This window comes from Lonchura striata, chromosome 2 (genome assembly GCF_046129695.1).
Source record: "Lonchura striata isolate bLonStr1 chromosome 2, bLonStr1.mat, whole genome shotgun sequence".
Taxonomy (NCBI): Eukaryota; Metazoa; Chordata; class Aves; order Passeriformes; family Estrildidae; genus Lonchura; species Lonchura striata.
The window spans coordinates 29,613,559-29,639,988 of NC_134604.1; the positions used below are offsets into that span (position 1 = coordinate 29,613,559).

General features: G+C 50.5%; 2 protein-coding genes across 4 annotated transcripts; one reads left to right on the forward strand and one right to left on the reverse strand.

Annotated features, from left to right (window-relative positions):
- Positions 1-1,332: 1,332 nt before the first annotated feature.
- Positions 1,333-4,550, forward strand: COPS7A (COP9 signalosome subunit 7A). Of its 2 annotated transcripts, none has more exons than XM_021549011.3 (8): positions 1,333-1,530; positions 1,610-1,685; positions 2,147-2,235; positions 2,310-2,512; positions 2,976-3,081; positions 3,435-3,586; positions 3,721-3,786; positions 3,925-4,550. In XM_021549011.3, exons 1-7 carry the CDS (start codon positions 1,369-1,371, stop codon positions 3,758-3,760), a joined length of 828 nt encoding a protein of 275 aa, XP_021404686.1. In that variant the 5' UTR covers positions 1,333-1,368; the 3' UTR covers positions 3,761-3,786; positions 3,925-4,550. The 2 variants fall into 2 exon arrangements, with proteins under 2 accessions (XP_021404686.1, XP_021404687.1); XM_021549012.3 differs by having other exon boundaries at positions 4,069-4,550.
- A 10,693-nt stretch (positions 4,551-15,243) lies between these two features.
- MLF2 (myeloid leukemia factor 2) lies at positions 15,244-21,924 on the reverse strand. 2 transcript variants are annotated; one of them, XM_021548959.2, is made up of 9 exons: positions 21,892-21,924; positions 21,559-21,632; positions 19,653-19,779; positions 19,158-19,193; positions 17,670-17,723; positions 17,161-17,286; positions 16,665-16,824; positions 16,347-16,587; positions 15,244-15,831 (listed from the first exon to the last, which is right to left on the reverse strand). In XM_021548959.2, exons 2-8 carry the CDS (start codon positions 21,606-21,608, stop codon positions 16,409-16,411), a joined length of 732 nt encoding a protein of 243 aa, XP_021404634.1. In that variant the 5' UTR covers positions 21,609-21,632; positions 21,892-21,924; the 3' UTR covers positions 15,244-15,831; positions 16,347-16,408. The 2 variants fall into 2 exon arrangements, with proteins under 2 accessions (XP_021404634.1, XP_021404633.1); XM_021548958.2 differs by having other exon boundaries at positions 21,812-21,900.
- Positions 21,925-26,430: the final 4,506 nt, after the last annotated feature.

Consider the following 26,430-nt stretch of genomic DNA (forward strand, 5'->3'; position numbering starts at 1 on the left):
TGTGGGTGTTTTTTTCCCCAAATGACCCCCACTTTTTATTCTTTCTCACCTGGCACAGGGAACTGTGCCCTCAACAATGACCGCATTGCTGTAACTCACACACCCACGAAGATATACTTAAGGTGCACTATAAACATTTCTATCCTTGTGGAGCATTTAAACTATCTTTTTATGGCCATACCCTGCCTGCATCAGGGATGCATTTCTTGACAAGTGCAATGGTTAATGATTCAGCAGATAGTAAAGTCATTTTTTGGTAAAAATTAATGCAGTAGAGGAGGGGAGGCATGCAGGGATTTGAGAAATGCACAGCTTAAATACGTAAGTACAGTGCTTTGCAACATAAGATTTTTTACATTTACATATCCCCAAAACACTGCCGAAAATAGTGAGATCTTAATGGTGTGAAAGCAAAAATGAGAGCGATGTGTGTGGGCACACACAAGGTATTCTATGCACCTCGTTCAATTCTGGTGTGGTGCTTATAGAATAGATCATTGAGATGTGAAAAACACCATGCCATATAGTAGTGCATCTGTTTTCCCACCAGTTATTTCAACATTCATCATAGAATCACAGAATGGTTTGGGTTGGAAAGGACCTTAAAAATCATTTTGTTCCAAGTCCCTGCTGGAGGCAGGGAGGTGTGCTATTAGACCCCGCTGCTCAGAGCACCATCAATCCTGGCCATGAACATTTCCAGGTGTAGGGATGAAGAGTAGATATTCACCTGACCGGCAAGACCCAAAAACATGTGGATATTCTTCTGGCATTGATTGCCTTGTTGGGACACACCTCACGATGGCTGAGCAGCCTGGGGGAGTTTTGACAGAGGACGGGTCATGAAAAATAAGAGAACAGTGAGCAGACGTGGCTGGTGAGCGGGGCAGGGCATGAAAAAAGCACAGAACGGAGTTGAGGGCTGGCTGGTGCCGAGGCTGGGGACCAGCAGGTGGCCGGAGACCGCAGCCTGTGCTGGCCCGGGGACATGAACGCGCCGTGGCAGGATGACGAGGGCGGCCGTGGGTGGCCGGGAACGGCCCGGGATGGCCGGGAATGGCCGGGAACGGCCCGGGATGGCCGGAGGTTGCGGCGGGACGGACGGGACGGCGGCGGGACGGACGGGGCGCAGCGCTCAGCCCCGCCAGCGGGGGGCGCCCTGGCGGCGGCACTGCGCCGCCGCGCGGCGCCCGGCCCGGCCAATGGGGAAGCGGCGGGGGCGGGACAAGCGGCCGGCTCCGCCAATGGGCGGCGGGTGCGCGTCAGACGCGGAAGCGGGCGGTGCGCGGGGCCGGCCGGGAGCGGCCGGGCCGGGGCTGCGGGGGCGAGCGAGCGGCCGCGCCGGGCCGCGCCGGGCCGGGCCGGGCCATGGCGGCCGAGGGGAAGGTGACGGGGCAGAGCCAGGAGCAGTTCCTGCTGCTGGCCAAGGCGGCCCGCGGCGCCGCGCTCGCCAGCCTGATCCACCAGGTGTTGGAGGCCCCGGGCATCTACGTGTTCGGGGAGCTGCTGGACATGCCCGCCGTCCGCGAGGTGAGGCGCGCCCGGCCCCGCGGCCCCGCCCGGCCCTGCCCGCGGCCCGGCGGCGCCGCCTGACCCTGTGTCCCCGCAGCTGGCCGACAGCGAGTTCTCCCCCGTGTTCCGCCTCCTCACCATCTTCGCCTACGGCACCTACGCGGACTACCTGGGTGAGGCGGCGCGGGCATCCCGGCCCGGTGCTGGGGATCCCGCGGGGGGAACGCGGGGCGCACAGGGCCTCCCTCCCTCCCTCCTTCCCTCCTTCCCTCCCCGGCAGCCAGGCCGAGCCCCCGGCACGACGCTCTGTGCTTTGGGCCCTGCCAAAGAGCATCCCGGCAAAGACGTTTCTGAGGGGCCGGGGCAGAGACTTGGATATCCATTGGGATGTGCAGACCCGCGTAAATAACGCATGGGACAGCTAGAAAGGCTGAGTTGAGGGTGGCAGAAAGAAAGGCTGCTCAGAAAAGGTCTTTTGAGCTGAGAGTTGATGGGGATGGCTTGGCAAGACGAAGCACCACTTGGGGGATTGGTGTGGAGATGTTTTAAGAGACGGGTGTGGTACAGATGCTTTTATGCAGAACTGAGAAACGAGGCATAAATTCCAATATCCTGTTCTTTCCCCTGACAACAGCTGAAGCAGCAAACCTCCCTCCCTTGACAGAGGCCCAGAAGAACAAACTCAGGCACCTGTCAGTCGTCACTCTGGCTGCCAAAATCAAGGTAGTGGCCCTGTTTTTCCCCGAGTTCTCCCCCACTGGGATTATCTTGTGCTAGTTACCATCGTGTTTCCGCAGTGCATCCCCTACTCAGTGCTGCTGGAGCAGTTGCAGCTGAAGAATGTCCGGCAGCTGGAGGACCTGGTGATTGAGGCTGTGTATGCAGATGTGCTTCGAGGGAGCTTGGATCAACGGAACCAGCGCCTGGAGGTGGATTACAGCATTGGGAGGGACATCCGGAGGGAGGAGCTTAGCACCATCACCCGCACATTGCAGGAGTGGTGAGGAGGAAGCCCCCAACCCAAAAAAGGTTGCAGGAGTGGCCAGTGGCTTCCCTGGATCCTTTGTTGCTAAGGGTGGGTGGTGTTGGGAGGTGACCTACTTGATCCCCTTTCCCGTACTCCAATGGAAAGTAATTTTCCAGAAATAACTTCCCAAATCCCCCTGTTGTGTCTAGAGGGGTGATGGGGACGCAGCAGCCTTTGTACAGCGCTGGCTGCTGGCAGGAGGCTTCCTGAGTGTTTATCTGTAGTTCTTAACCCAGCATGGCTTTGTTACCTGTCCCCCTCCCAGATAATAACATAATTCCCTGTGTTATTACATCAGACTCCTGCCCCTTTATCTTCCCTGCTTGGCATAGCTGCCACCTCCCAGTGTTTTTGCAGTTGAAATCTGCTGTCTTTCACATTTCCATCCATGCTGTGCCAATTCCCTGGCCTGTTCAGTTGTGGGTCTCCTCTCCAGGTGCCAGGGCTGCGAGGTGGTGCTGTCGGGCATCGAAGAGCAGGTCAGCCGGGCCAACCAGCACAAAGAGCAGCAGCTGGCCCTGAAGCAGCAGATCGAGAGCGAGGTGAGTGGGTGCAGCAGGGAGCAGCCAAAGCCCCTCACCTTAAAACAACTAGAGCCAGTACCCTGTGCTTGTTAGAGGCTTTGCTGAAGTGAGGCATTGCCTTTTCCCTAGGTCAGACCCCCCAGGGACTTGTGACTGAAGAAGAGTCTTAAATCAGCTTAATACTCTTCTGCAGTGCAGGGGCCTGGACAGATGTTGGCTCTTTTGCTTGATGTGAGCTTGCAGCTCTTAGCTCCAGGGCTTCCTTTAGAAACAAATTTAAAAAAAACCCCAAATTGCAAATAAAAAAGCCCGTAGCTAAAAAGTCCCCAGCTTTGGGAAAGCCATTAGTTCTTACTTTGCCACTATTGCAGGTGGCAAACCTGAAGAAGACCATTAAAGTGACAACAGCAGCCGCTGCAGCAGCCACGTCCCAAGACCCAGAGCAGCACCTCACGGAGCTCAGGGAGCCGGCCCCTGGCACCAACCAGCGCCAGGCAAGCAAGAAAACCTCCAAAGCCAAAGGGTGAGCACTGTGGGCAGACAGAGCCCGTGTGTGTGGGAACACTTCTTTCTGTGCACTTAGGAAGGAAAGAAAATATGAACCTGAGTGTGCACTTTGAACTTTTATTTTCTTTTTTTTTTTCCCTGTGCCCACAGGCTCCGGGGCAGCACGAAGATTTGGTCTAAATCAAACTAGTTGGATCTCCCTTCACAACTGGGAGGGTGAGAGGAAGAGATATGGGGGATGGAGGGGTAGCAGGGTCCCAGGCGTGATTGCTTCTGAGCTCTTCTCTGAGATCCATCTTGCCAACTAACTCTCCTGCATGTTTGTTCTCTTTTCTTTCTTTACCAACCTTCCAGGCAGTGTCTCCCTCCTTTTCATCACACTCTGAGCATTTCACACTCTGAGCTTGAGGTTGTACATGTTGCTGTTTCCCCAGCCGCTCGAGCCCCCGTCGCCACGGCCACGTGTTTCTCTCTTTCTCTCTCCCTGTCTTTTGACAGGTCGATTTCAGGAGCCGTAAAGGTGTGACAGTCACCTTGGCACCCCCAGGGCATCACAAGAGCTTGGAAGGAGGGTGCTGGTGCACAGCAGTTGTTTTGGCTCTGTGAGACCCCCTGGGATACTTTGCTCCAGGACACCATCTTTGATTGTTTAATCTTTGTTTTGCTAGGTGGGAGGGTAGTTTTTGAAGGGATTCTTTTAAAAAAATATATAAATATATTATAAATATATATAAAACAATAAAAATATAGATCTATGGACATATCTATACAAACCTGTGCTCCTGTTGGCATGGCATCTCTTTGCCTTGCACACAACTCTGGAGGTTCCAAAATAAGCTGTGATGCTAAGAGCCTTTGTCCCATTTTGGGGTGGAATATCCTCAAAATACGAGGTTCCCTTTTCAAAGGTAGTGCCGCAGTATCTCTATTGGGATGAGACTCCATAAAATAGAAATTAATCATAAATCTTACTTAAAGTGTTTATTGTGTGGTTGATTTTCTTCTGTCCTCTTCAAAAGGTGATTTTCAGGTAGTCTCAGAGGAAGGTGCAGAGACTGAGGAAAAAGTCCTTATTTGTGTCAGTACTGTGTGTCTTGTGATCCTGGACAGAATGGAAAGTGATGTGGGGACTTGCCTGACAGGTGAGGGGAACAGAGTCAATGCCCACATGTGTGAGTTCTCACAGGATAGATGCTGCACAAGCTGTTCTCAGGTGGGGGTGATGTCTGGGAAAAAAAAAATCCAAATCAGTGAAAGTGACTCCTGTGAGATGCCCAGGAAAAAAACTAACTTGGATTCTTCAAAGGATGCCTCCTCGAGGCTGGCTTGGAGCCGAGTCAGACGGGTGTCAGTGTCACACTGCCTCTCCACGACGTGTAGCTGATGTAAATGTAAATTGACACCATGACTCCCACCCCCGCTTGGTTCTGCGCCTTGTGCCAAGACTAAAATTTGATTCCCTGAACCTGTGTTTCTGTGTGTGAGCAAACCACGGAAAAAAATAATCCAGTGAAGGAAAGCTGGGAACTTTGTCTCTATGGGGCCTTGTTGGGTTCACTGGCTGGGGTGGGATTTCTCCTGGGTCAGCTCCCTGTGCAGACAGGTGAGAGTTGGAGCTGAGGCAAGGTAGTGTGAGCAAGTCTTGTGAAGGGGAGGGGGGTGAGTCTGTGCCTGTTCTGGTGGTAGCAAGGTGCCATCTCAGATCTCAAACCCCACAAAATGCAGGTTTGATGCAATATTGCTGCTTTGCTAATTCCAAGCTGCTGTAATACTGCAGTGACTGTCTGTGGGAAAGCCCTGTCAGCCGAACCCATGAGCTCCTAAAACTTCCCAGCAGCTCTGTTTGTTCCTCTGTGTGTGGTCACAGGGCTGGGCACACCAGCTGGCTCTGCTGGGGACAGGGATATGCCAGCTCTCCTGGGGTGATGGCTCTCACTGGCTGGGGTCTCCCAAGAGCTCGGGCAGCCCCAAACCTTCCCCCTTCTGTTGCACGAGGCATTGAGCACCTTGGCTGTAGTTTCCTGGCACAGAAGTGCCAAGTAGGAGAGTTTTGGTATGAAGTTGTCCAGATGGGAGACACAAATCTGGCTGCTGGAGTACATGAGGGGATAGCTGGGCCAGGATTGTGTACACCCACCTAGAGAGATTTGACAAATTTAGGAGTCTCCCTGATGAATCCTGTTCTCCAGAAGTTGTTGGGAGGGATTGTGATTTTGTTTAAATCACTTGAGCCTTCTTCCTTCTGCATCACATCACCTTCATCTGTCTCTGTCAGGCAGCAAGCACTGCGCTCGCTGCGTTTGCCGTTGTCTGCAGAAACAATAACATCCGTGTGCATCAGATCCTCAGCTCCTGGGAAGGGCTAGTCTGGAGCCGAGGTGCCAGCAGGGCAGGAGATAGCTGTCAAGCACCTGCCAGATGTCTGGCACCTCACACCCTTTGAAAGATTTGCTGCTTGCAAAGCCGTTGGGGTGTGATGAGAAAGACTGAGGAGAATGGGCTTGGGATGGAGCTGAGCAGCCAGACACAGCACGTGTTCCAACAGCCCCTGGCTGATGTCCAGCGGGAGCTGGGCTGGAGCAGTGTCACCTCCAGGGAGAGCTGAACTTACCAGTACTGGAGGAGGATATCTGTGTCCCACGAGAACCTGCTGCTTAGGAGTTGCAGCTGTAGCAGCTCTTTGCCCTGAGTGTCTCATCTCCTCTCTGGTCTGTTGGGCCTTGCTATCTTTAACCAAACTGTGGCTATTAGACACAAAGGGTCTGTTTCAATGCCCTGAATCCACAGTTTAAATCCAGGCTGCAGATCCCAGGAGTGGAGTTGGAAGCCAGCACTGAGAGTTCCAGGCTGGCTGTGTGTGACAGCGCTTGTGTGACGCCCCTTGCAGCAAAGGCCGGGCCGAGCAGTGCCCGAGCTCCGTGCCACGTGCTGCCATCAGCCTTGGGAGCACAAAGTCCCCACATGGGTGACAGCAGCCAGCATGTGGACCATCGTGGGTCTGGCAGGGCTCACCACTCCAGCCCCAGGCTGTGCTGAAGCCCCAGACTGGGATCACCACAGCCCAGTCACAGCTGGCACAAGTCTGGCTGTGTCCTTGTGCCATCACTTTGTTACATGACAGCCAGCCCCCTGCCGTGTCCCAGGGTCAGCTCAACCCTCTGGGAGCAGCCTTTGCCATAGACCAGCTTTGCTCCCCCTCCCCATTTGCCTGTGTCCCCCTCTCAAGGCTGGCTGTATTATGGATTTTAGGAGAGTTTGGGATTAAACACAGCTCTGAAAGTCTTCCATTTTGTTTACTTTTCAAAGGGAGCACCTTTTAAGACCTCCATTAAGAAAAGGAAAGCTGGAAGTAGCACATAAAATTACTTCAGACCTTTGGTAGGACTGAAAAATAAATGAGAGGGTTGCAGTGCAGAATGAAAGTATTGCTGCAAATTGCCTTGGTGGATGGCAAACAGAGGGCAGGAGCATAGGTTTGCCTTTGCCCTTCACCTGAAAACCACAGTTTTTATTTTTCTACTCGCCTCAGCCGTGACTCTGAATTTCAGTTGGAGAAGATGTGAAGATTAATTAATTAGTTAACATTTATAAATCACTTTGAAGATTGCAAGAGTGAGGTAAGTACTGAGTATTATTATAAGTTTTCATTTTTAAATGTCCTTATGTTTTAACCCATTTTTTTCCAAAGAAAAGACCAAGAAAACAGACCCCGAATAGAGGAGAACAGAAATACCTGGACACATTGAGCCCTGTGAAGGAATTTGGTTTAGGGGGCTGTGGAAGAGGGTACAGAGAAATGTCCATCCCAAAATGAGGAGCAGATCTGCCATCCCCAGCACAGAAAGTCTAACAGCTCTTGAGCAGTGATTCATTGCAAACCCCTCTTTGGGTACCTACATGGGGCTTTCACATGGGTTCAGAAAAGGGAGGAGGTAGGAGAGGACCTGAACTGCTCTGTCACTGATGTCAAGCTTTTGCCAGCCACCTCCAGCTGCTCTGTGGCAACAGGTAACCAGGGACTTGGGTTAGTGGTGGTAATTAATGCATTCTTGGGACACAATTTCTTCTGGGGAGCTTGCTACTCCCCTTCTCGAAGGTTATGAAGGTGCTGGGCAGCTGATGCCAGCAGCTTGGCTTCTGCAGCAGTGCCCATCTGTACCTGGAGGGTGGGGAAAAGTGTCACAGCTGAACAGACACCCTGCAGGACCTCCCTGAGGTGCTCCCCAACCTGCACTGCTCTGTGCCAAGGTACCTCTGGAGTCAGAGATGGTCTTTGTGTGCTCAAAAGGAGTCAATATTTTATTTACCAGGGTGGCTGGGGCTGCCCTTGCCTCTGTTCTCCAGAGGAGACCTTTGGCGGGGTGGTTTGTTTCCTGAAGAATGATGGGCTGGTGTGTACCCAAGTGCTGTTACACATTACCAAGCCTCCTTTGCACCAGTGACACGGGCTGGGGGGCACATCTCTGGACAGCAGGTTCCTCAGGCCTGCCTGAGGGGAGCAGGGAGAATGGCAGCCCTGCACAGAAGCAGGACATGTGCCCACCACCTGCATCCTCCTGTGAGCTCCTGATGCCAGCTGAGGAGTGGTGCTGCAGAGGCCGTGGCCATGCCAGCCAGATTTCATCTGCTGGTCTGCAGGGTGGTCATGCATGTGTGTGGTCTCCCAGAGCTCCATGCTGGGATGCCTTGCCTCTCCTCCACCAGGGCAGTGGATAAGTGCTCCTCTGGAGGCCCTTTGTGCCAGGTGGGTGCTTGCAGTCTGGTCTGTTGGCAGAGCTGGCACAGATGATGTGTGTCCCACTCTGCTGCCCGTGGGGCTGTACCTTTGTACAAAGACCCCCCCTAACAACAGCCCCTGAGGGCTGTGCCTGCTGCTTGCCACAGCTGGATCATCCTTCTGGGATGAAGCCTTGCCTCTGCAGGATTCTGATGCAGAGCAAGGTAGAATAGTCAGAAGAATCTCACAGTTCATGTCAGCTGCTGCAAATGCATCTCTCAGATCTCTGACATTTTTCTTGTCTCCTTTGGATGCCCTGGAATAGCTGCTCATTTTCCTTCTGTGACCCCTTTCCCTTTTTGCCATGAGCTCCATGGGAGTCTGTCTGTGTTCCCACCTGCAGGGCTCTTCTTTCCTCATCCCTTTTCCTAGTACTAGTCACTGCTTAGCTGAAATACTCATATAAAAACCACCTGTTTTCTCTACTGGTTCCACAGGCACCCCATCTTTTGGGTGTTTTTCTCTCATCTTCTGCAGTTTTCCACGAGCATCCCTCTTGATCCAGTGTGGAACTAGGCTGGACTATTGTCTGCCTCCTCTGCTGGTGGCAGGCTCTTCTCCTGCCAAGGAAAGGAGTTCATTTGCAAAAATTCTTTGTGCAGTGTGCAATTATATTCCTGTTGTGATGAATTCAATAGGCAGCAAAATGTCAGCTGGATTCGAGAGCTGTGACCCTGTTACAGTAGCGAGAATGTTCAGAATTCCTGTAGCACTTGTGCACGTGTTAAAAACTGCCCTGCACACTCCTGTTCTGAGGACAAATAAAGCCCAAGCCCCTTCAGATCAGGAGAAAATGTTTCTGGGGAGGCTTTGCCTGTATCTGCCTCTGAAGCATTTAGCACTGGTTTCAGGATGTGGGAAGATGGATGATCTCTTTGGTGGGAGCAAAAACAAGGAGGCTCCTGGTGACCGAGGGTGATCTCTCACCACTGTGGTTTCACAATCCCTTGCAAAATCTTCTCAGGTGCCAACCCCAAACTGGTGAATTTTATTGTCCCCACTAGTCTCCTTGGCAGGCTGCCCCAGAACCCAACTGCTGTAGTGGTTAAAGTTTTTTTAATTTCCAGCTTAAATGAATTCACAGCTAGTTGATATTCTCTTGTGCCTGTGCCAGCCTGGCTCTAGCTGAAGCTGTACTTCCTCCCTGGTGTTTATTTCCCTTGAGTACAGACTTCACTTTGCTTAACTAACCAAATCAGCCCCCTCGTGCACTGTGAGCTCTCCTTACTCTCTTACTTGCTCTTCAAATAGAGTGAAAAAGTGCTCTCTTACCTGCACTTCAAATTAAGCTTTCTTGGCTAGAAAAGAGCACAGTTCTCTTCCACAGGTGAAGTCTGAGCATCATCTCTCACAGGCACAGTAACACACACCTATAGCCACCAGAAATGCCTCCTGGATTGCATGTCTCCTCCTCTGGTGATCCAGAGTATTTATTATTTTCTGATGGTTAGAATCAGAAGAGCTCCAGTTTATAGCTAAAAATCTTGATTTTAGGCCCTATGCTCCTTTTCCCTTTCACTTTGTGCTACAAACTTTAAGCCCTTTTGCTGTTACTGACACCTTCGAGGCCACCTACCTCCTCCTGTGTGATACCCTCATCCAATTTGGCAATGTTGCTGGGTTTTATTTATTTACTCAAGCATTTATCCTTTTGCAATCTTTGTTCTCCTTTCCTGTCATGAGTAAGGGATGGAAATTGTGAGGCTACTGTCTGATCTTCCAGCTTACCTCTGGACATTATATCACCAGCAGTTGGAGATAGGTAGTGTCTGTTCTATTTCCCTTCCTTTTATTACCTTTTCCCCCTACGCTAAGTTTGTATTAAGTGCCCTCAGGATTTAAAAAGCCATCCAGATGTGAGGAGATGGTGGAAGTAATAATAACCAAAGTAAAGTTTCCCCATGGAAACAGTTTTTGAAGTGTTCTCTTTAAAAAGGAAAATTCCCAGGAGGGAAAAAAATCCCAGTTACATTTAAGACAGGGCTGAAATATAAAATCAAATCAAATTTTTTTAGAGTGTTATGGAAAGTAAAAAAATACTGCAAATCAAACAAGTAATTTTTAAGTTATACACTGGATTGAGGTCTATTTTAATTCCTTTTGTTCTCCAGTACTGGAGCTTGTAGGATTTTACATTCCAGCCCCATGGCAGTGCCTGTTTGTTTCCTGAGCAAACCACTGTACCCGTAGAGAGTCCTGTTTCCTGCAGCTCGTTGTGGTCCCATCTGCTTTGAAGCCCTTGTCAAGTCAAAAGGTCTCTTCTTGCCCTTCCCACCTTTCCCTTCAGTCTAGCCATGTGCCAGTCTGTTTCCTTCTCCCACTCACGGATTTTTGAAGCCCAAAGGGACTGGTATAATCACATGGCTTGGCTTCTCAAGTGGTCAAGAACTCCCTTGCCCTGTTCCTGTGCCTACTCCCCAAATTCTTTTTGGGACAGGCCATGGGGTCTGGAGTAGGGGGAGCTGGGAAACGGGGGTGTGCTCTGCTGCTCTCACACAAGGTCTGCATTCATTCCCAGTTCCATCGTGAGGTCGCTGCAGGTTTTCTGCTGGGCTGAAGAGCCCTCTGGTGTCAGAAGCCACATTCCCATTTAGGTAACACCAGCCTGTGCTCCAGCGGAGTGAATTCAGACACAGGAGTTCAGTTCACGTTAACCTGTAGTGCTGGGCAGTGTTTCCAGGCTCCAAGTCATCCTTGTTTCACCCTTCTTGAGTCTCCTTTAGTTTCCTTTATAATGTCCAATACCCAGATTTCCCACAACTACTCTCACTATTCTGATATACCAAATTGATCAGAGGGATGGAGCACGTCTCCAACAAAGAAAGGCTGGGAAAATTAAAGAGAATTTGTATTGTTCAGTCTGGAGAAGAGAAGATTTTGGGGTAACCTATTTGCAGCCTTCCAGTACCTGAAGGGTGCCTACAAGAAAGATGGAGAAAGACTATTTACAAGAGCGTGTAGTGATAGGAGAAGGGAGGTGGCTTCAAACTGAAAGAGAGCATGTTTATGCTGGGTATTAGGATGAAATCCTTTACTGTGATGATGGTGAGGCACTGGCACAGGTTGCCCAGGGAAGCTGTGGGTGCCCCATCCCTGGCAGTGTTCAAGGTTGGATAGAGCTCTGAGCCACCTGGTCTAGAAGAAGGTGTCCCTGCCAATGGAGGGGGCTGGAACTGGATGATCTTTAAGGTCCCCTCCAACCCAAACCATTCTGTGATTCTTCAAAGGGGAGAATTTTTACCTTTGTTCTTGGTGAACACAGGCTAATGCATCCCAGTGTAACTCATTTGCACAGAGGAAGAATGATGCAAGTACCATTCCTTTCCTTGGTTGTCTTCCAATCCCAATTCCTTTTGGAGTTCTCCATTTTGAAAGAGCACAGACTATGTTTACATCCCTGGGTGAATGTCTTTTCTGCATTCAATGCAGCCAAAAATACCTACTGTTTATAAATAAACACACCAATAGTTACTGACTGTTCAGTACATCTCATCTTTTTCCAACATTTATTACTTTCATTGTTCTTTGGATCCTCTGAAAGCTTCATCACACTGGTTTAATACCTTCTTTCAGATCATTAATCAAGTTACTAATGAGCATTAGTTTCAGAACAACATCCTACTGGAAATAATTTCATATTCTACAGTCTCTTTTCCCCCTCATTACTTGAAATCTATCAGTGAAGTAAAATTTATAATATTGGCCTTTTTGTTGTTTTAATAATTACTAACTTATTTTACTTCAGAAAATAGTCTTGTGTGGCCAGATAAAATACCTCGTGCTGTTGCAACCTTTGACTCTGGGTTGCTGTAGTGCCTTTGTCAACCCAATCCATAATTTAATCAGAAATTATCACAGTTGTTGGACAGGAACAATTTTGAGAAGTGAGATCACACATTATAAACACCAAGACATAAATACTTGTTTTTAAATTCAATGCATTTTGCATCTCTTATCTTGATTTTATGTCAGTTTGCCTGGTTTACAGGTGTGGATATCATCTAATTTTTTATTTACAAGTATTGACACCAGGTTAACTTTCCCAGACTTCTTTTTTCCCAGTACTCTACAATTCCCCCATTATTTTACAATACTTCAAAAAGTACAGTTAAAGATGCACAGACCTTCAGGGCTACCCACAAAAGCATGTAAGGACAAAGTTCCTACTAACCCTAATGGGTTTTATTTTCAGGATATGTTTTCAATTATGGAAAACTGAATACACAACAAACAAAACCACCTAAGTTTCTGGTTTATTTGCGTGTAGCTAGTGCATTCTCCTCCAAGATTATACTATCCATCTTCCTACTAGTGTTTCCAGCTTATTTTCACCTCACTCTATGCACCCTCTGTCTTCCCTCTGTCTCATTAAAGCATGTCAGGCCCCTCTGTCTCACTTCAGGTGTCCTACCTGCTCCTTAGGAAGATCCAGTAGTACCACTGAACTGCCCTGATGTGGTGCTTCAATTCGTCCAATGTGAAGGTGACAGCTATGGGAGAAGGAGCAAGAAGGGATTTTGTCTCCCTTGGATGAATAAGGATGACTTGGAACCACATCCTGCCATCTGAAATAAATACTGTTTGATTTTCATGTTGAGAACATCCAGCCTCCTCTTTCTCCATCTTGCTGGCACAGCTGTCAGAGACATTTCAGAATTGAAGGATCTCATCCCAGCCTTTCCCATGCCCTTATACAGGAGGTAGATTGCTTTTAAGGGCAAACCATTTCACCTGAAACTGTAACTCATAGGAAAAAAATAACCCCAGGTAGGTTTGGAAAAATCCCTCCTGCTTTCTGAAGCCAGAGAAGTGCATGCACCATGTCAGCCTGGGACAGGCAAAGGGCTTGCTCTCTCAATATACTTCCCCTACTTCCTGGTTTGGGATCTCTAAAACTCTCCCCTGGACTCCTGCCTTGACACAGAGTTCTCCTCTCACTGAAGTTCTTTCCCATATTCCTAGACCAGCAGTGCCTTGCTGTCCCTGGAGAAGGCTGAGACCTTGGGAATGACTGTGCAGCAAGTTAGCAAGGCTCAGGCAGCCAGGTAAATCCCCTCCCACTGCCGAGCGCGAAAGCACGCAAGGGTCCTACCTAAATCAGTAACCAGGCCAGCACCCAACAGGGAGCAAAGGCTGAATCCAGATAAAAGGATTTGGGATTAGATCAAGATTAGGAAATCCATGCCCAAAGAGGAATGGATCCTCACGATCAAAGGTCACTGTTAATCCCCACCACCATCACGGCCATCTTCCGGTTTGTTGTAGACAGGTAGAAGAATTAGAAAAGAAAGGCCTCATAAAATCAGGCCAGCTCTGTTAAATTAATAGCTAGCCTGTCATTCCTTCTAAGTGCAGCTAAGTAATTTGCAAGTTCCCATGTGAAAACAATCTTGGTATGAGAGCTCGTTAACACAACAACTTATTCTTGAGTGAAAAACTAGCACCTGCATAAACAATAAGAGCTGCCTCATGAGACTCAGTAGAAAAAAATATATAAACTAACTATAAATACAGAAGTTTGATAGACATGCAAAATACTATGTACTGATCAATGAACTGAGTGTGAATGTATTGTCCACCAGTAAGATCTGACACATGCCTTCTGATAATCCTACAAAATATGACCTATACAATAAAATTTGACTTTTCTGCATGAAGAAACTGAGTCCTGTCTGCTTATTAATGCAACACCTGTTCTCTATCTCAGACATCACCTCAAAACCTGGCTAGGATCTGTCAGCTGGTTACTGCCACCATCTCCATGCTGCGAGCACCTTTCTGAGCCCAGCTGTTTTTTCACTGGATCAAAGCACCAGGTGCCACATCTTGCACTGGCTCAAGACTGCCAGAGATATGAGGGCTGCTGTTGTTGCAGTCCCTTCTTTCACACTCTGGTAACTCCAGGACTTCCACAAAACCTCTCCCAAGCCCTGCTTTTTCCTGTGGAACTACTTCGGCCTTGCTCTCTTCAGGGCTTGCCTTGGCTGTGACACCTCCAGAAAGTCACTCCACTGCCAGGGACAGCAGGCTGCTGTCTTTGAAGTGCTTTCCAAACCAAACTATTCTATGACTCCTACTGGGATTTGCCATGGGATGAAATGGCACGGGGAAGTGGGGACAGAGCTTGCCATCAGCCACGGCCCTGTTATGCACTTCCTTGAAGGGTGGAACACATGCAAACTCTGCCCTGAGCTTCCAGAGGGTGGATGCTGAATCCTTTTCTCAGGGCAGGACAGCGAGTCCCCAGCAAGGCGTGTCTCTGTTAGTGCCCAAACGTACAACAGAGGGATACACCACAAGATCCAAGCATACCACTTCCAAGTGTAAATCATGAACTGATTTTCTGCCTTCTGTTCCAAATAAACTGATGACAAGGTTTGTATAAGAGTGTCTCCAGAGCATGAAACTGGCCAAAAACCCAAGAGATCTTCCCTGCTCCTATATTCCTAATGCCTCTCAATTTTCACCTAATAATGAAGAAATTAAGGAAAGGTCATTCATAATGTCAGCCAGAGTTGCAGTGATATAATAAGAAAATAATGGAAATATTCCCTGTCTGTGCAGAAGCCCCAGAGGTCCAATTCAGGGCTGCACAGCTGACCAGGCAGCAAGAAAGACCAACCAATTTCCCCCGAGTGCACAGCAAAACTACAGCAATTAGAGGGCATTTTTTGCAAATGGTGAGTTCTTGGGTCTTCTTTCACAATCTCCATGTTGAGCATCATCTCACTCTGTGACCACATGGGAAGGCTATTAGGCTATTTACTAGAAGAAAACAAAGCCTGAGAATTTCACACCAAGTTTCTCCTCAGCAATTTTCCAAGGATGAGAAAGGGGTTACTTAATTCCACAGCAGGCACAATTACATCAGCTGAAGGTAAAGACTGATCCACCAATTCTTTACAGTTTGTTTCTTTATTCAGTAAACATCTAGTTACAAGTTTCACAAATTAAAAAAGTGGGGGAGCTGACTGAAGAGGGGTCGGGGGCCCACAGGCTGATCCAGCTTTTGTTCTGCTCCTCCCTTCTCCAACGCGCACATCCTTCTGCTTCTCCACAGATGCTCCAGGGTGCAGCAGGGGAATGGAAGCCTCTGTCCCGGTGAGGGGACTGACAGGGGGCTCTAGCAGAATTCCCTCACATTCCTTTCACAGGGGACTAAACACAAACTTCAGAACCAGCCCAACCCAGCAGAGAAAGAGTGGAAAGGATGGAAGAGGCAAGGTGGCAGCTCCTCATGCCCAGCACTACTGGCAGAAAGAACAGAGCCAAGGGACAGCAGAGAGGGAATGGGCAATTAATGTGTTCCTTGCACATCAGTGAGATTCCCCACGCCCCACTGCAGCACCCAAATGGGGTGAAATAGAGCAATGCAAAAGATTAGTTGCTTTGTTTCGATTCTTAAGTGGGAGGAAGGTTAATACTAAATTTGAGGAGGGTCCAAGTGGTGCTTTGAAGAGGCTTCAGAGTTTCACTGTCTGTACCTGGGAGGAAAGGAAACAGAAGACATAAACAGAATAAGTGGTGCCTAGAAAGCAGAAGACAGATAAAGATGTGTTCAAACCTGATGTCCAGACATCAAAAAAGGGGGAAATGTCCCTTTTCAAACACTAGATCACATCCTAGTGAGCCCTATTCAAAGGATAGGAGAGCAGACACCAGTACTTACTTATATTTCAAACTGGATGGACAGCAAATGGTCTCTATGTTTTACACAATGACAATATAAACACTCCACATATTGCAATCCTACATCATGTCATCAGTTAAGGCTGACACCACAGGTCTTTTGTTCATGACAAAGCTAACTTAAACAGCTTCCACCTTCCCATTCAGCACAGCATCTTCTCAAAATTCACACCTTCCCCTGCTCTCTCAAGGTGGGAAAACCAAAACTTCAAAATAAGGTAAGGTGAATGCAAAGAAAAAAAATAAATAACCCCGAGGCTAAGAGGCCACCACACAGCAGAAGACAAGGAAGGAACTTGTTGAGACTTACAAGAGCGTGTAGGTAGATTTGGGGGTGGCCACGCTGCACCCCCGACAAGGTCTGCCCCGAGTTCACCAGTCGTACCGGCGGGACTGTCTGGAGGGAGAATCCTCAGGGCCCTGGATGGCGAGCCGAGTCCCTTCGGCCCGCCGGCCGCCGCTGCCTTCGTGGCGCCGGTAATCCAGGCCCCGCTGCGGCCGGAACCGCGACGTCTCTCGCCGCCACTCGTCGTCAAACGCCGCTGCGTCACCTGCGCAGCAACACGACCGGCTCAGGCGGGGAAGCAGCACCTGGCTCTGCTGGGAGGAGGACACGGGCACTACTCACTCTCGTCCATGTTGATGTAGTCCTGCCTCTCCTCCTGGTCACCTGTGCGATGGTTCCGGGACCGCTGCATGATGTGGGCCCTGTCCCTGATGTGGTGTCCAATCGACATCTGTTCCAAGCCGCTGTCCGAGTCCCTGACGGTTCGTCTTGTCTCACGGATCTGGGGGAAGATTCCCACGTGGAAACAACATTTTCATTCCTTCTCCCAGCCCCCTAAGGCACCCCGATTCCTGCCTCCAGTATTTCAGGCAATTGGCACTGCCACTACTCCCAGGATGTCAGACGCAACATTACGAAGAGGGAAGAATGGGTTCCCCACTGCCAGCTCTTCCCATTTCCTCCCAGGGGCCCTTGGCACGGTTCAGTGAGTCACAAGAGCACAATGTGCTCCTCGAACTGCAGCTGACTGCAAAGCCGAAGTGCTGTAGGTGGCCACCCACAAAGCCACCAAACAAAGCCCAACCCCTCACAGCAAAGCCAGCAGCCTCCTCCTTACCCCGCCAGGTGCTGAACGCATCTCTGAGGTCTCCTGATAGACTTTGGGCCCATCACCCAGGTTGGAATAAGAGATGACAGTTGAGGAGGTAAATGTCTGGCAGTTAGCACCACTTGTCATATGCTCCTGCAAGAAGGAATGGGGAATGGTGGAAAGAAAGGATGGGAGGGAAGAAGAGATAGCATTTAATTCCCTCTCTACAATGAAGTAAGAAGTTACAATAGGATGAATATAATCCCCATGGGGCCATTTTTTCTGGAGAATACACCTTTCTGTTAAATTAATACTTATTTCTTGCTAAACATGTCCACCCACACGCTTCCTTCCTCACCCCTCTCCTCTCCCTGCACTCAGGAACAAGTCCTGTCACTGACTCCCAGCGATGAAGCAAAGCTTACAGCCTCTGCCACCTTGGCAGGTGTGGCTCAGTCAGTAAGAGACATTAGAGGGATGGCAGAAGTACCCTCAGGACTCCCCTCAATACAGAACAGTTCATGGAGGGTTCTTACCATGTTTCCAATCATGTCGTTCATCATCCCAAACATATCTATAAAGCCACCTGCCTAATAAAAAGGAAAAGAAAACACAAGAGTAGTCAGTCTGGGAAGAAACATGAGGAAAGAACAACAAACTATCTGCAAAAAAATCTGCTGCCTAAGAAGAAGAACCTTTGGTTTTTCTTCACGTTCTTTCAGTAGCGCAGGAAAAAAAAAGCCAACAGAATTTGGGGTTGCTGTTCTCTCCATTCTCTCAGGCTGCATTGCCCAATGTTCTGGCAAAGGTTGTTCTTTTAGCTTGGATCCAACTGCCGATGCACTGGGGTTTGTAAGCCTGGGGACTCAGCAAAGTTAGGAGAATGATTCTCAGCATGTGCACTAACAGTGATCTTAAGAAAGTTTCCACTGATTGTTTTCTTTCTAGCATAAAAACAAATTTGCTTATTTTCCCCTACAAACACCTGCCTTTTCCACTCTTTAAACCTGAACACTGCAGTAACACCCTGGGCCAGCAAGTCTCACAGGTTAATTGTGCAATATGTAAACAAAATTACAATGTCAGTTCAAACTTGCTGATTTCTTTTTTTTTTGTTTCCTCGAGTAGCCTCTTGTTCTCGTTTCCAGCAGAGCAGTACTCACACACAATGTTATTATGCTTTGAAGTCTATGTGTTTGTAGTCTTATTAATCCTCCTCTGAGCTACAAAAATTCCAGGACGCTGGAGTCTCTTTCATTGAGGCAATTCTGCAGAGCAAGGCAGCTGAAGTTGCTGGATCTGGAATAACCTATTTGCACTGTATTATTTCGGCGGAAGACGGAGATCAGCACGCTCCGAGTGCGGTGTTCTCACGTACACACAGCCATTCTCATTCCAGCCCTGCTTACCTGAAGAATTCTGCTGGCTTCTCCAGCTGCCACCACTGGCAAAGGAGGTGCAATAATCCCCTCTGTCTACTGATGGCCAAGTCCTTTCCTCCCATCCTCACAGCTCCTCCATTACCTCCAGCTCTGCAGCTTCTTTTCAGACATATGAGGTTATTAAGGGACTACCTGCTCTTCCCAGATATTAACTGTCCCAATTCCCATGAAATATTGTGCTATAACAGCTTTATGACTTTTCCCTGGTCAAGGTGCAAATACAACTTCCCCATATACACAGAGTTAGACTCTCTCTTCAAAAACAGCTCACGGACAGGATTAAAACATTAGAGGGGAAACAAGGTAAAGGCCTGAAGTCATAAAACAACTCAATGAGAGGTCCAGGAGAAACCAGATGCTTCCAGTTTCAGTTCAATACCTTCTTCCCTATTCCATTTACTATAAATCTAAAGCTCATCCTGGTATCCTCAGACATTTCCATCCTCCCCACCTGGTAGGATAGCTGGTCACGCTCACAGATGGCTACATTTTAGCACCGGTTGCACACAGTGCTGATGAATCTCAGTATGGAGCCACTACTTGGAAAGCCTCTAATCTGACCCAGAAAAACAGAAAACTTACCATGCCGAGCATCCCAAAGGGTGAAACAGCTCCTGCCTGCCAGGAGAACAGAAAAGCAGAACAGAGAATGACTTTGCAACAGCCAAACACTAGATCCTCATCAGAACACAATAATCCTTCTCAGAAACAGAACTGGGAACACTCAGGCTCTACAAACAGATCAAGAAAGCACCCCACGGATTCCTGGCGTTCAAGCCATATCACCCCTGATGAACCAGACATGAGGTGATGCTCCTAAATTTCTCCCCATTATATGAATTCACATCCTTGAGAAACAACACGTATTTATTCCTTTCCTCCCGCCCAACCTAGAACACTGTTGCCTTCAACACCTTAATACAGGTGGAATAAAGAGAAGGACCAGAACACCACTGCCTAAGAGATTTATTCTGCACCTGTGTGGAGGAGAGGGGGCGTGCCCAAGCCAGGAGGGGTGGGAGACAGAAAGTGACAGATCAGTTTGGGAAATTCTAGCCTGTACTCAGCCTGCGTTACCTGCATCCTGCGGCCAGCCTGGCGAGCCCCAGGTGTGGTGCCATCCGTGATGCCGAGGAGCGGCCCGAACCCGAAACTCCCAGACAGCATGCGGTTCATGTGCTGCCGGTGGATGGCAAAAGGATCCCTTTTGGAGAGGTGGAGAGAACAATGGTGAGGATAAAGCCCCATATAATCCGCTCCTCCCAGCTCTGTGTTTTTCTTACACAACTGTACAGTCCTTCCCAAGCTGGAAATTGAGAATCCTGTGTAGTCTGTGTTGTCTATGGTGATTACAGGGGCTGGAAGGGATCTCTGGATCCAATCACATTTCTTGTGATAGAAGGTTTCATACCGCAGAAACCCTCTCAGGTACTAATTTCTGTCTGCTCAGAAGCAGGTTGGTGTTCTGCTTCAGTAGTGCTCTGGAGCCAAGTATGGTCAAAACCACTCCAAAACCTCAATGCTCCAACATCTTTTAGAGGGAGGTGCACAAAGACCTTCCTGGCTGCAAGGTGAGGGCTACACTTAGGCACCAGGGAGCAAGAGAATCCCATATATCATCCCCTCACCCTTCCATGTACACAGACACAAACAGTGAAATGCAAGACTGGAACCTCCAGACTGTACTGCACAGCCTGGCATCCCTCTGCCCCCCAGGGCGTGAGACCACATACAGCTTTTCCAGATTTGAGGGAGAAAGGGAACAATAACTGGGATCCCTAACTGGTTTTCCCTTCTCTTTCAGCCTCCACTTTGAGGGCTGCACACACTCACACAGGTTGGTGAAGCAAGAGGAGGAAAAGGAGGGTAAGGGTAAAGAGTCATAGAACAGGGTGGCCACAATAAGAAACTTCTGGGAAATACCATAGCTTTTTTCCTGCTCATCTTGTAGCCTGCAATTATCCCTCTTGAGTTTTAATGACCTCTATAGCACAGATTATTCCTGAGATGACAGAAGCACCCACTACTTAAATACTTAAAACCAATACTTTTCTGTCTCTACTGGAAATGCTTCCCATAATAAAAGCTAGACTCATACCTGTCATGTTAATGAGAACACACTGTCATTCGGTGACTAACTGGGACATCAAGGTCTCCTCTCCTGCTAATTTGCTCACAGCTGATAAAATTCTTGCTTACTATTGATTTAATAAATTGACTATTCTTCTACATACATAAATTTCACCAAATTTCTACTAATGTCTTGTTTAACATAATCAAATTCTTCCTGTATTACAGTCTATTCCTTTTCCACTTTAGCAAGGCTGCCAACTTAAGCGTCACTGCCAAAATTTATCAATAGCATCCAATTTCTGTACTGAGGACAGAAACAAAAACATTCAGTGAAAGGAATCCCAGGAACAGCTCTTGGGAGCTTTGTCAGATTTCAATACTTGTGTTTCAAAACCACTCGTTGTTTTGTCTTTACTTTGTTCCTCACAACTTGACAACTGCTTCAGCAGCCTTCTCCAGCTCCATTAATGACTTCCTGTGCAGAACAGCAACAAACACTGGACAGAGCAGCAGATTTTATCTATCTCAACTGCAACCCTAGTTTGCATAATGAAACAAAAAAAAATCCTTGCGCAAAGAAAAAGATTAGTTATGATTCCAGCCCTCTCTTCCTCTCAAGACAGCTGCGATGCCTTTTGGCCTACTTTGTTACGCTTTCCTCCAAGACCACGCTGCCGTAGCGCAGAAAGGAGTCGGACGCGGTCGCTGCTGCCGGGCGCGCTGCCCCTCCGGAGGATGTCTGCGTCCGTCCCCGGAGAGCTGCGCTGCTGCGGCGGCGCTCCCGGCCCGCCCGGCCCGGCCCGGCCCGGCCCGGCCCGCCGGCGGGACGCGGGCAGCGCGCCCCTCCCCGGGGGCGCTCCGTGCCGCAGCCCTGCCGCCGACCCCCCGCAGGACGCCCACCCCGACTCACATGGCAAACATGGGGTCCTCCGGCTCGCCATCCCGCATCAGCCGGAACATGCTTCCCTCGCTCGGGGGCGGCCTCTGCGGAGCGGAGAGGGCGGTGAGCGCAGCCGGGGCTGAGGGCGGGCGGGGCGGAGCGCGGAGCCGCCCCCCCGCCCCGCCCCGCCCCGCCCCGCCCCGCCCCGCCGCCAGCCGGGGCGGGTGATGGCACCGCTGCCCCCCGGGCCCGGCCCACCCGCCGCGCCCCCGCCCCGCCGTGCCTGCCGGTGCCGGCGGTCCCGGTTCGGCGCTGCCCGAGCCCCCGGGCCGCTCACGCCCCCGCGCCCATCGCGCCCCGCACCGCGCTGCCTCCGCCCCGCCCGCGCCGCGCATGCGCGCCCGCCCCGGGGCAGGGCGCGGGCGGGGCGGGGCCGCGCGGCACAGCGCCCCCTGGCGCCCCCGCGGGCGGCGCCCCCGGCCCCAGCTCCCGCCGGGCAGCCCGGGAACGGGAATGGGAGTGGGAGTGGGAGTGGGAGTGGGAGTGGGAGTGGGAGTGGGAGTGGGAGTGGGAGTGGGAATGGGAGTGGGAGTGGGAATGGGAGTGGGAGTGGGAGTGGGAGTGGGAGTGGGAATGGGAGTGGGAATGGGAATGGGAATGGGAATGGGAATGGGAATGGGAATGGTAATGGTAATGGGAATGGGAATGGGAATGGGAGTGGGAGTGGGAGTGGGAATGGGAATGGGAGTGGGAATGGTAGTGGGAATGGGAATGGGAATGGGAGTGGGAATGGGAGTGGGAATGGGAATGGGAATGGGAATGGGAATGGGAGTGGGAGTGGGAATGGTAATGGGAATGGGAATGGGAATGGGAATGGGAATGGGAATGGGAGTGGGAGTGGGAGTGGGAGTGGGAATGGTAATGGGAATGGGAATGGGAATGGGAATGGGAATGGGAATGGGAGTGGGAGTGGGAATGGGAGTGGGAGTGGGAATGGGAATGGGAACGGGAGTGGTAATGGGAGTGGGAATGGGAATGAGATTGGGTATGGGAGTGGGAATGGGAGTGGGAATGGGAATGGGAGTGGGAATGGGAATGGGAGTGGGTATGGGAGTGGTAATGGAAGTGAGAACGGGAATGGGAGTGGGAACGGGAGTGGTAATGGGAATGGGAATGGGAATGGGAGTGGGAGTGGTAATGGGAGTGGGAATGGGAATGGGAGTGGGAGTGGTAATGGGAGTGGGAATGGGAATGAGATTGGGTATGGGAGTGGGAATGGGAGTGGGAATGGGAATGGGAGTGGGAATGGGAATGGGAGTGGGTATGGGAGTGGTAATGGAAGTGAGAACGGGAATGGGAATGGGAACGGGAGTGGTAATGGGAGTGGGAATGGGAATGGGAGTGGGAGTGGTAATGGGAGTGGGAGTGGGAGTGGGAATGGGAATGGGAGTGGTAATGGTAATAGTAATGGGAGTGGGAGTGGGAATGGGAATGGGAACGGGAACGAGAACGGGAGTGGGAATGGGAGTGGGAATGGGAGTGGGAATGGGAGTGGGAGTGGGAGTGGGAGTGGGAGTGGGAGTGGGAGTGGGAGTAGGAATGGGAATGGGAGGATGCAGTGGTAACGGAGGCACCGGGCAGGCCCCGTCGCTCTGCTCAGCCTCCCCAGCAGGGCCAGCGCGGGGGCAGGCACTGATCGCTTCTCTCTGTGGCAGGACCCGTGGGAATGGCCTGAGCTTGTGTCAGGGGAGGTCTAGGCTGGATATCAGGCAAAGGTTTTTAACCCATGGGGTAGCTGGGCATTCGAACAGGCTCCCCAGGAAAGCAGCCACAGCACTAAGCCTGACAGAATTCAAGATGTGTTTGGACAACACTCTCAGGCACATGGTGTGACTCTTGGTGATGGTCCTGTGAAGGGCCAGGAGCTGGACTTGACGATCCTGTGGGTCCCTTCCAACTCGGAATATTCTGTGATTCTGTAGTAATCCCTGTGGCTCGCGGCCAGCTGGTTCCTGGCCAGAGTCCACAGCGTTGCCTGGCTGCTGCAGAGGCAGCACTTATCCCAGGCTTCCTGCATGGCATGGGCACGTAGGAGGCACCCACAGAGCTGCTCGTCTGTGCTGAGCACATGGACAGCGAGTGCACGCAGTGCTCTGCTGGGGAAGCAGGGAGGATACTTTGTAAGCCAGCTGTGGGTCATCACTGATCCTGGACAGCCACTGGGAATCACAGGCACAGCTTAGGTACTTGTGTGCACCTACTGCAGTGGTGGGGAGTCTCCAGAAAGCAGGGGGATGACACCTCTGTCACCATCTCTGGGGAGTGCTGGGTCCCTTCAGCTACCACCAGCCCCACTGGATTACAGGGAAGAGAGCAGACTGACTCATCCCAGCTCCAGCCCAGGGCACGCTTCCTCACTGGTGCTTCTGGTGACTGTTGCATCCGGCCCACCACGTGTAGGAGCCAGACTGGATTCGTGCCAGAGGACTGGAAATAGCAGGCTGCAAGAAGTGGTTGAGAAACGGAGCTCCTGAGTTGTGGCAGGAGCCATGTCCTTGGATTTTGGAGCCTGACAGAGGAAAATGACCCAGTAGCATGCTTCACGTGTGGAATGCATAGAGGACTTGGCAATATTTCTTGCTACAGCAGGTCTCAAAACTGCTCAGTATTGAGAAAGAAGACCTCTCACGGGAGGCCTGTGCCTGTGTGCATACAGAAAGCTCTTCAGAAGTCCCTTCTGTGTACGCAGTAATTGCATTCTGCAGAGGCTGAAACCAAAACGTCCACAAAAGGGGAACTGTCAACAGCAAAATGGTGCAGGATCGTGATGTGGACACAAGTCCTATGGGAAGGGCCAAACCTCTTGGAGGGAGGTTGTTTGTAAGTGAGCTGCTGACTCTGACTCCTGTCACCAGCTCAGAACTCATCTGTGAGTGCTGAAGTTCACACAAAGCCCTTGGTGGTGCTGCCTCAACTTCTCTGATGCTGCTTCTGCAAACCTGAATCATCCTTCAGAGACCTCCAGTCTGGAAAGCCTTTCCTGTCTGGTGTGTTTTCCTTTTGTTCTGAGGCGCTCTGGTGTTTGATTGGAGTGCGGAGTTGACCTCAAGTGTCAGGATGCAAAGGCAGGTAAAGATCTTCTAGGGCAGAAATGTAAACATCTCTTTTGGTTTTCTTCTTTTTTTTTTTTTTTCTTTCTTTCTTCTTTTCTCCAGATCTGGGATAAAATAAATTCCTGGTCCCTGGATACTAGTGATCCTCCCACTCCTGCAATGTCCCAGAGATGGTAGGGCTCTCTCAGTTTTTCCAAAGTATAAGTCAGGCATTGCTGCCTTCAAACACAGAGGGGAAAGGAACAGGAAATTGTCTGGAACAAACACGGCTCTGCAGATCCTTTTTTCTGTCCCTAATGCTGCTCCTCTGCAAGTGCAACCTAAGGGCTGAGTTTGTGAGGTTGGGGGCTGAGGCTGTGGCTCTCCCTGGGTATTTCTGCAGCCTTACAGGCAGTCCTTACACCTGATGGACGCTTTACCAGAGGCTGCATTTCCGGGGCCATTGCCAGTTCAGCAAACCTCGAGGTCTGCCGAAACCACCATGCGCAAACCTTGCTCGCAGAGATTCACGGTGATAGCAAACGCTGCGTGAAACCCTGGGAGCGGGAATTAGAACGGCAACCTTTCTGTGGAATTTGGACAAGGGCACGGTCGTGAGGAATGCAGGATCTGTTGCTGCAGTGCCCGAGGTGCTCCGAGGGGATGGCCAGAACAACGAGCGACACGGGGCTGTGAGTGAGAAGCAAGGCTCCCATCTCGCTCCCCTCTATTCAGGCCGCTTCTCTTTTCGCCATGAACAAGAACCATGATGTCTCTCCGTTTCCTTTCTTTATTCCCTCTGAGCTGCCCGGGCCGTGCCGGGGCGGCGGGGGCGGGGAGCAGCGCTCGGCGGGCGGCGCGGCGGCGGCGAGCGAAGGGCGGCTCGGAAGGCGATGAACGGCGCCGCTGCCCGGCCCCGCCTCGCCTGCCCGCGGCACCCCCGGCACCCCCAGGGGTTTTTCCCGGCCCCGGGAAAGCGAACTGAGCATCGCCTGGCGGAGGCAAATAAAGGCAGGGTGAGAAACCCTGCCTCGCTACCTGCTGCCGGCACGCACCCAGCGCTGGGGCCGGGAACAGCTTCGTAACGCGCCCGAACGCCGCAGAGGAGCCCCGTGGACGTCTGGAAGACAAAGAAAACCTCGTTACCAGAAGTCAGAGCTACCCACAGCCATTTCCTCATTGGTTCCCTTCATCTGTGCCTCTTACGTAATCCTCACCCAACAACTGACTCTGACCTCAGATGAAGGGCACCCCGAGTGAAGGACAGCTCTGATTTGATCCTCAAATGGGAAAAATCATATTCGGGATGCTACAGCCAGCTTGTGGTGGCTGCAGCTTGCGTTGCGTGGCAGCGATTACTTTCAGAATATTTTGCTCGTGTTAAGAGTGTGTCTGTCACACTGTGAGTGAGAACCACGACCTCCCATCTGTGCTGCGTTAGCAAAGACAGGCTCACAAAAAAATCACGATTGAAAACATCCCTCCTCTTTCCAGTCTTCTGACAGGCTGTGTCACCCCTTGTCATTCCCTTCTACTCCTCTTGCTTCTTCTCCTTGTTTTACCTACCCTGCTTCCCAGCCCTCCTGCAGGGCTTATTTAAATATGCTGCCTCTCAGGAAGCCATTTCCCAATGCAAAGTTGGCCGGTGGTTGAATTCTTGGGTCTTTCCTCTTAACTTCACTATATGGCATAGCGGAAGAAGAACAAAGCGGATTATCTGCTGGGATTTTTAGTGGACACAGTACAGAAAGATGAACAGCGTGACTTAAATACATAAATGCATTCAAGCAGATTCCCTCTGCACACTGAG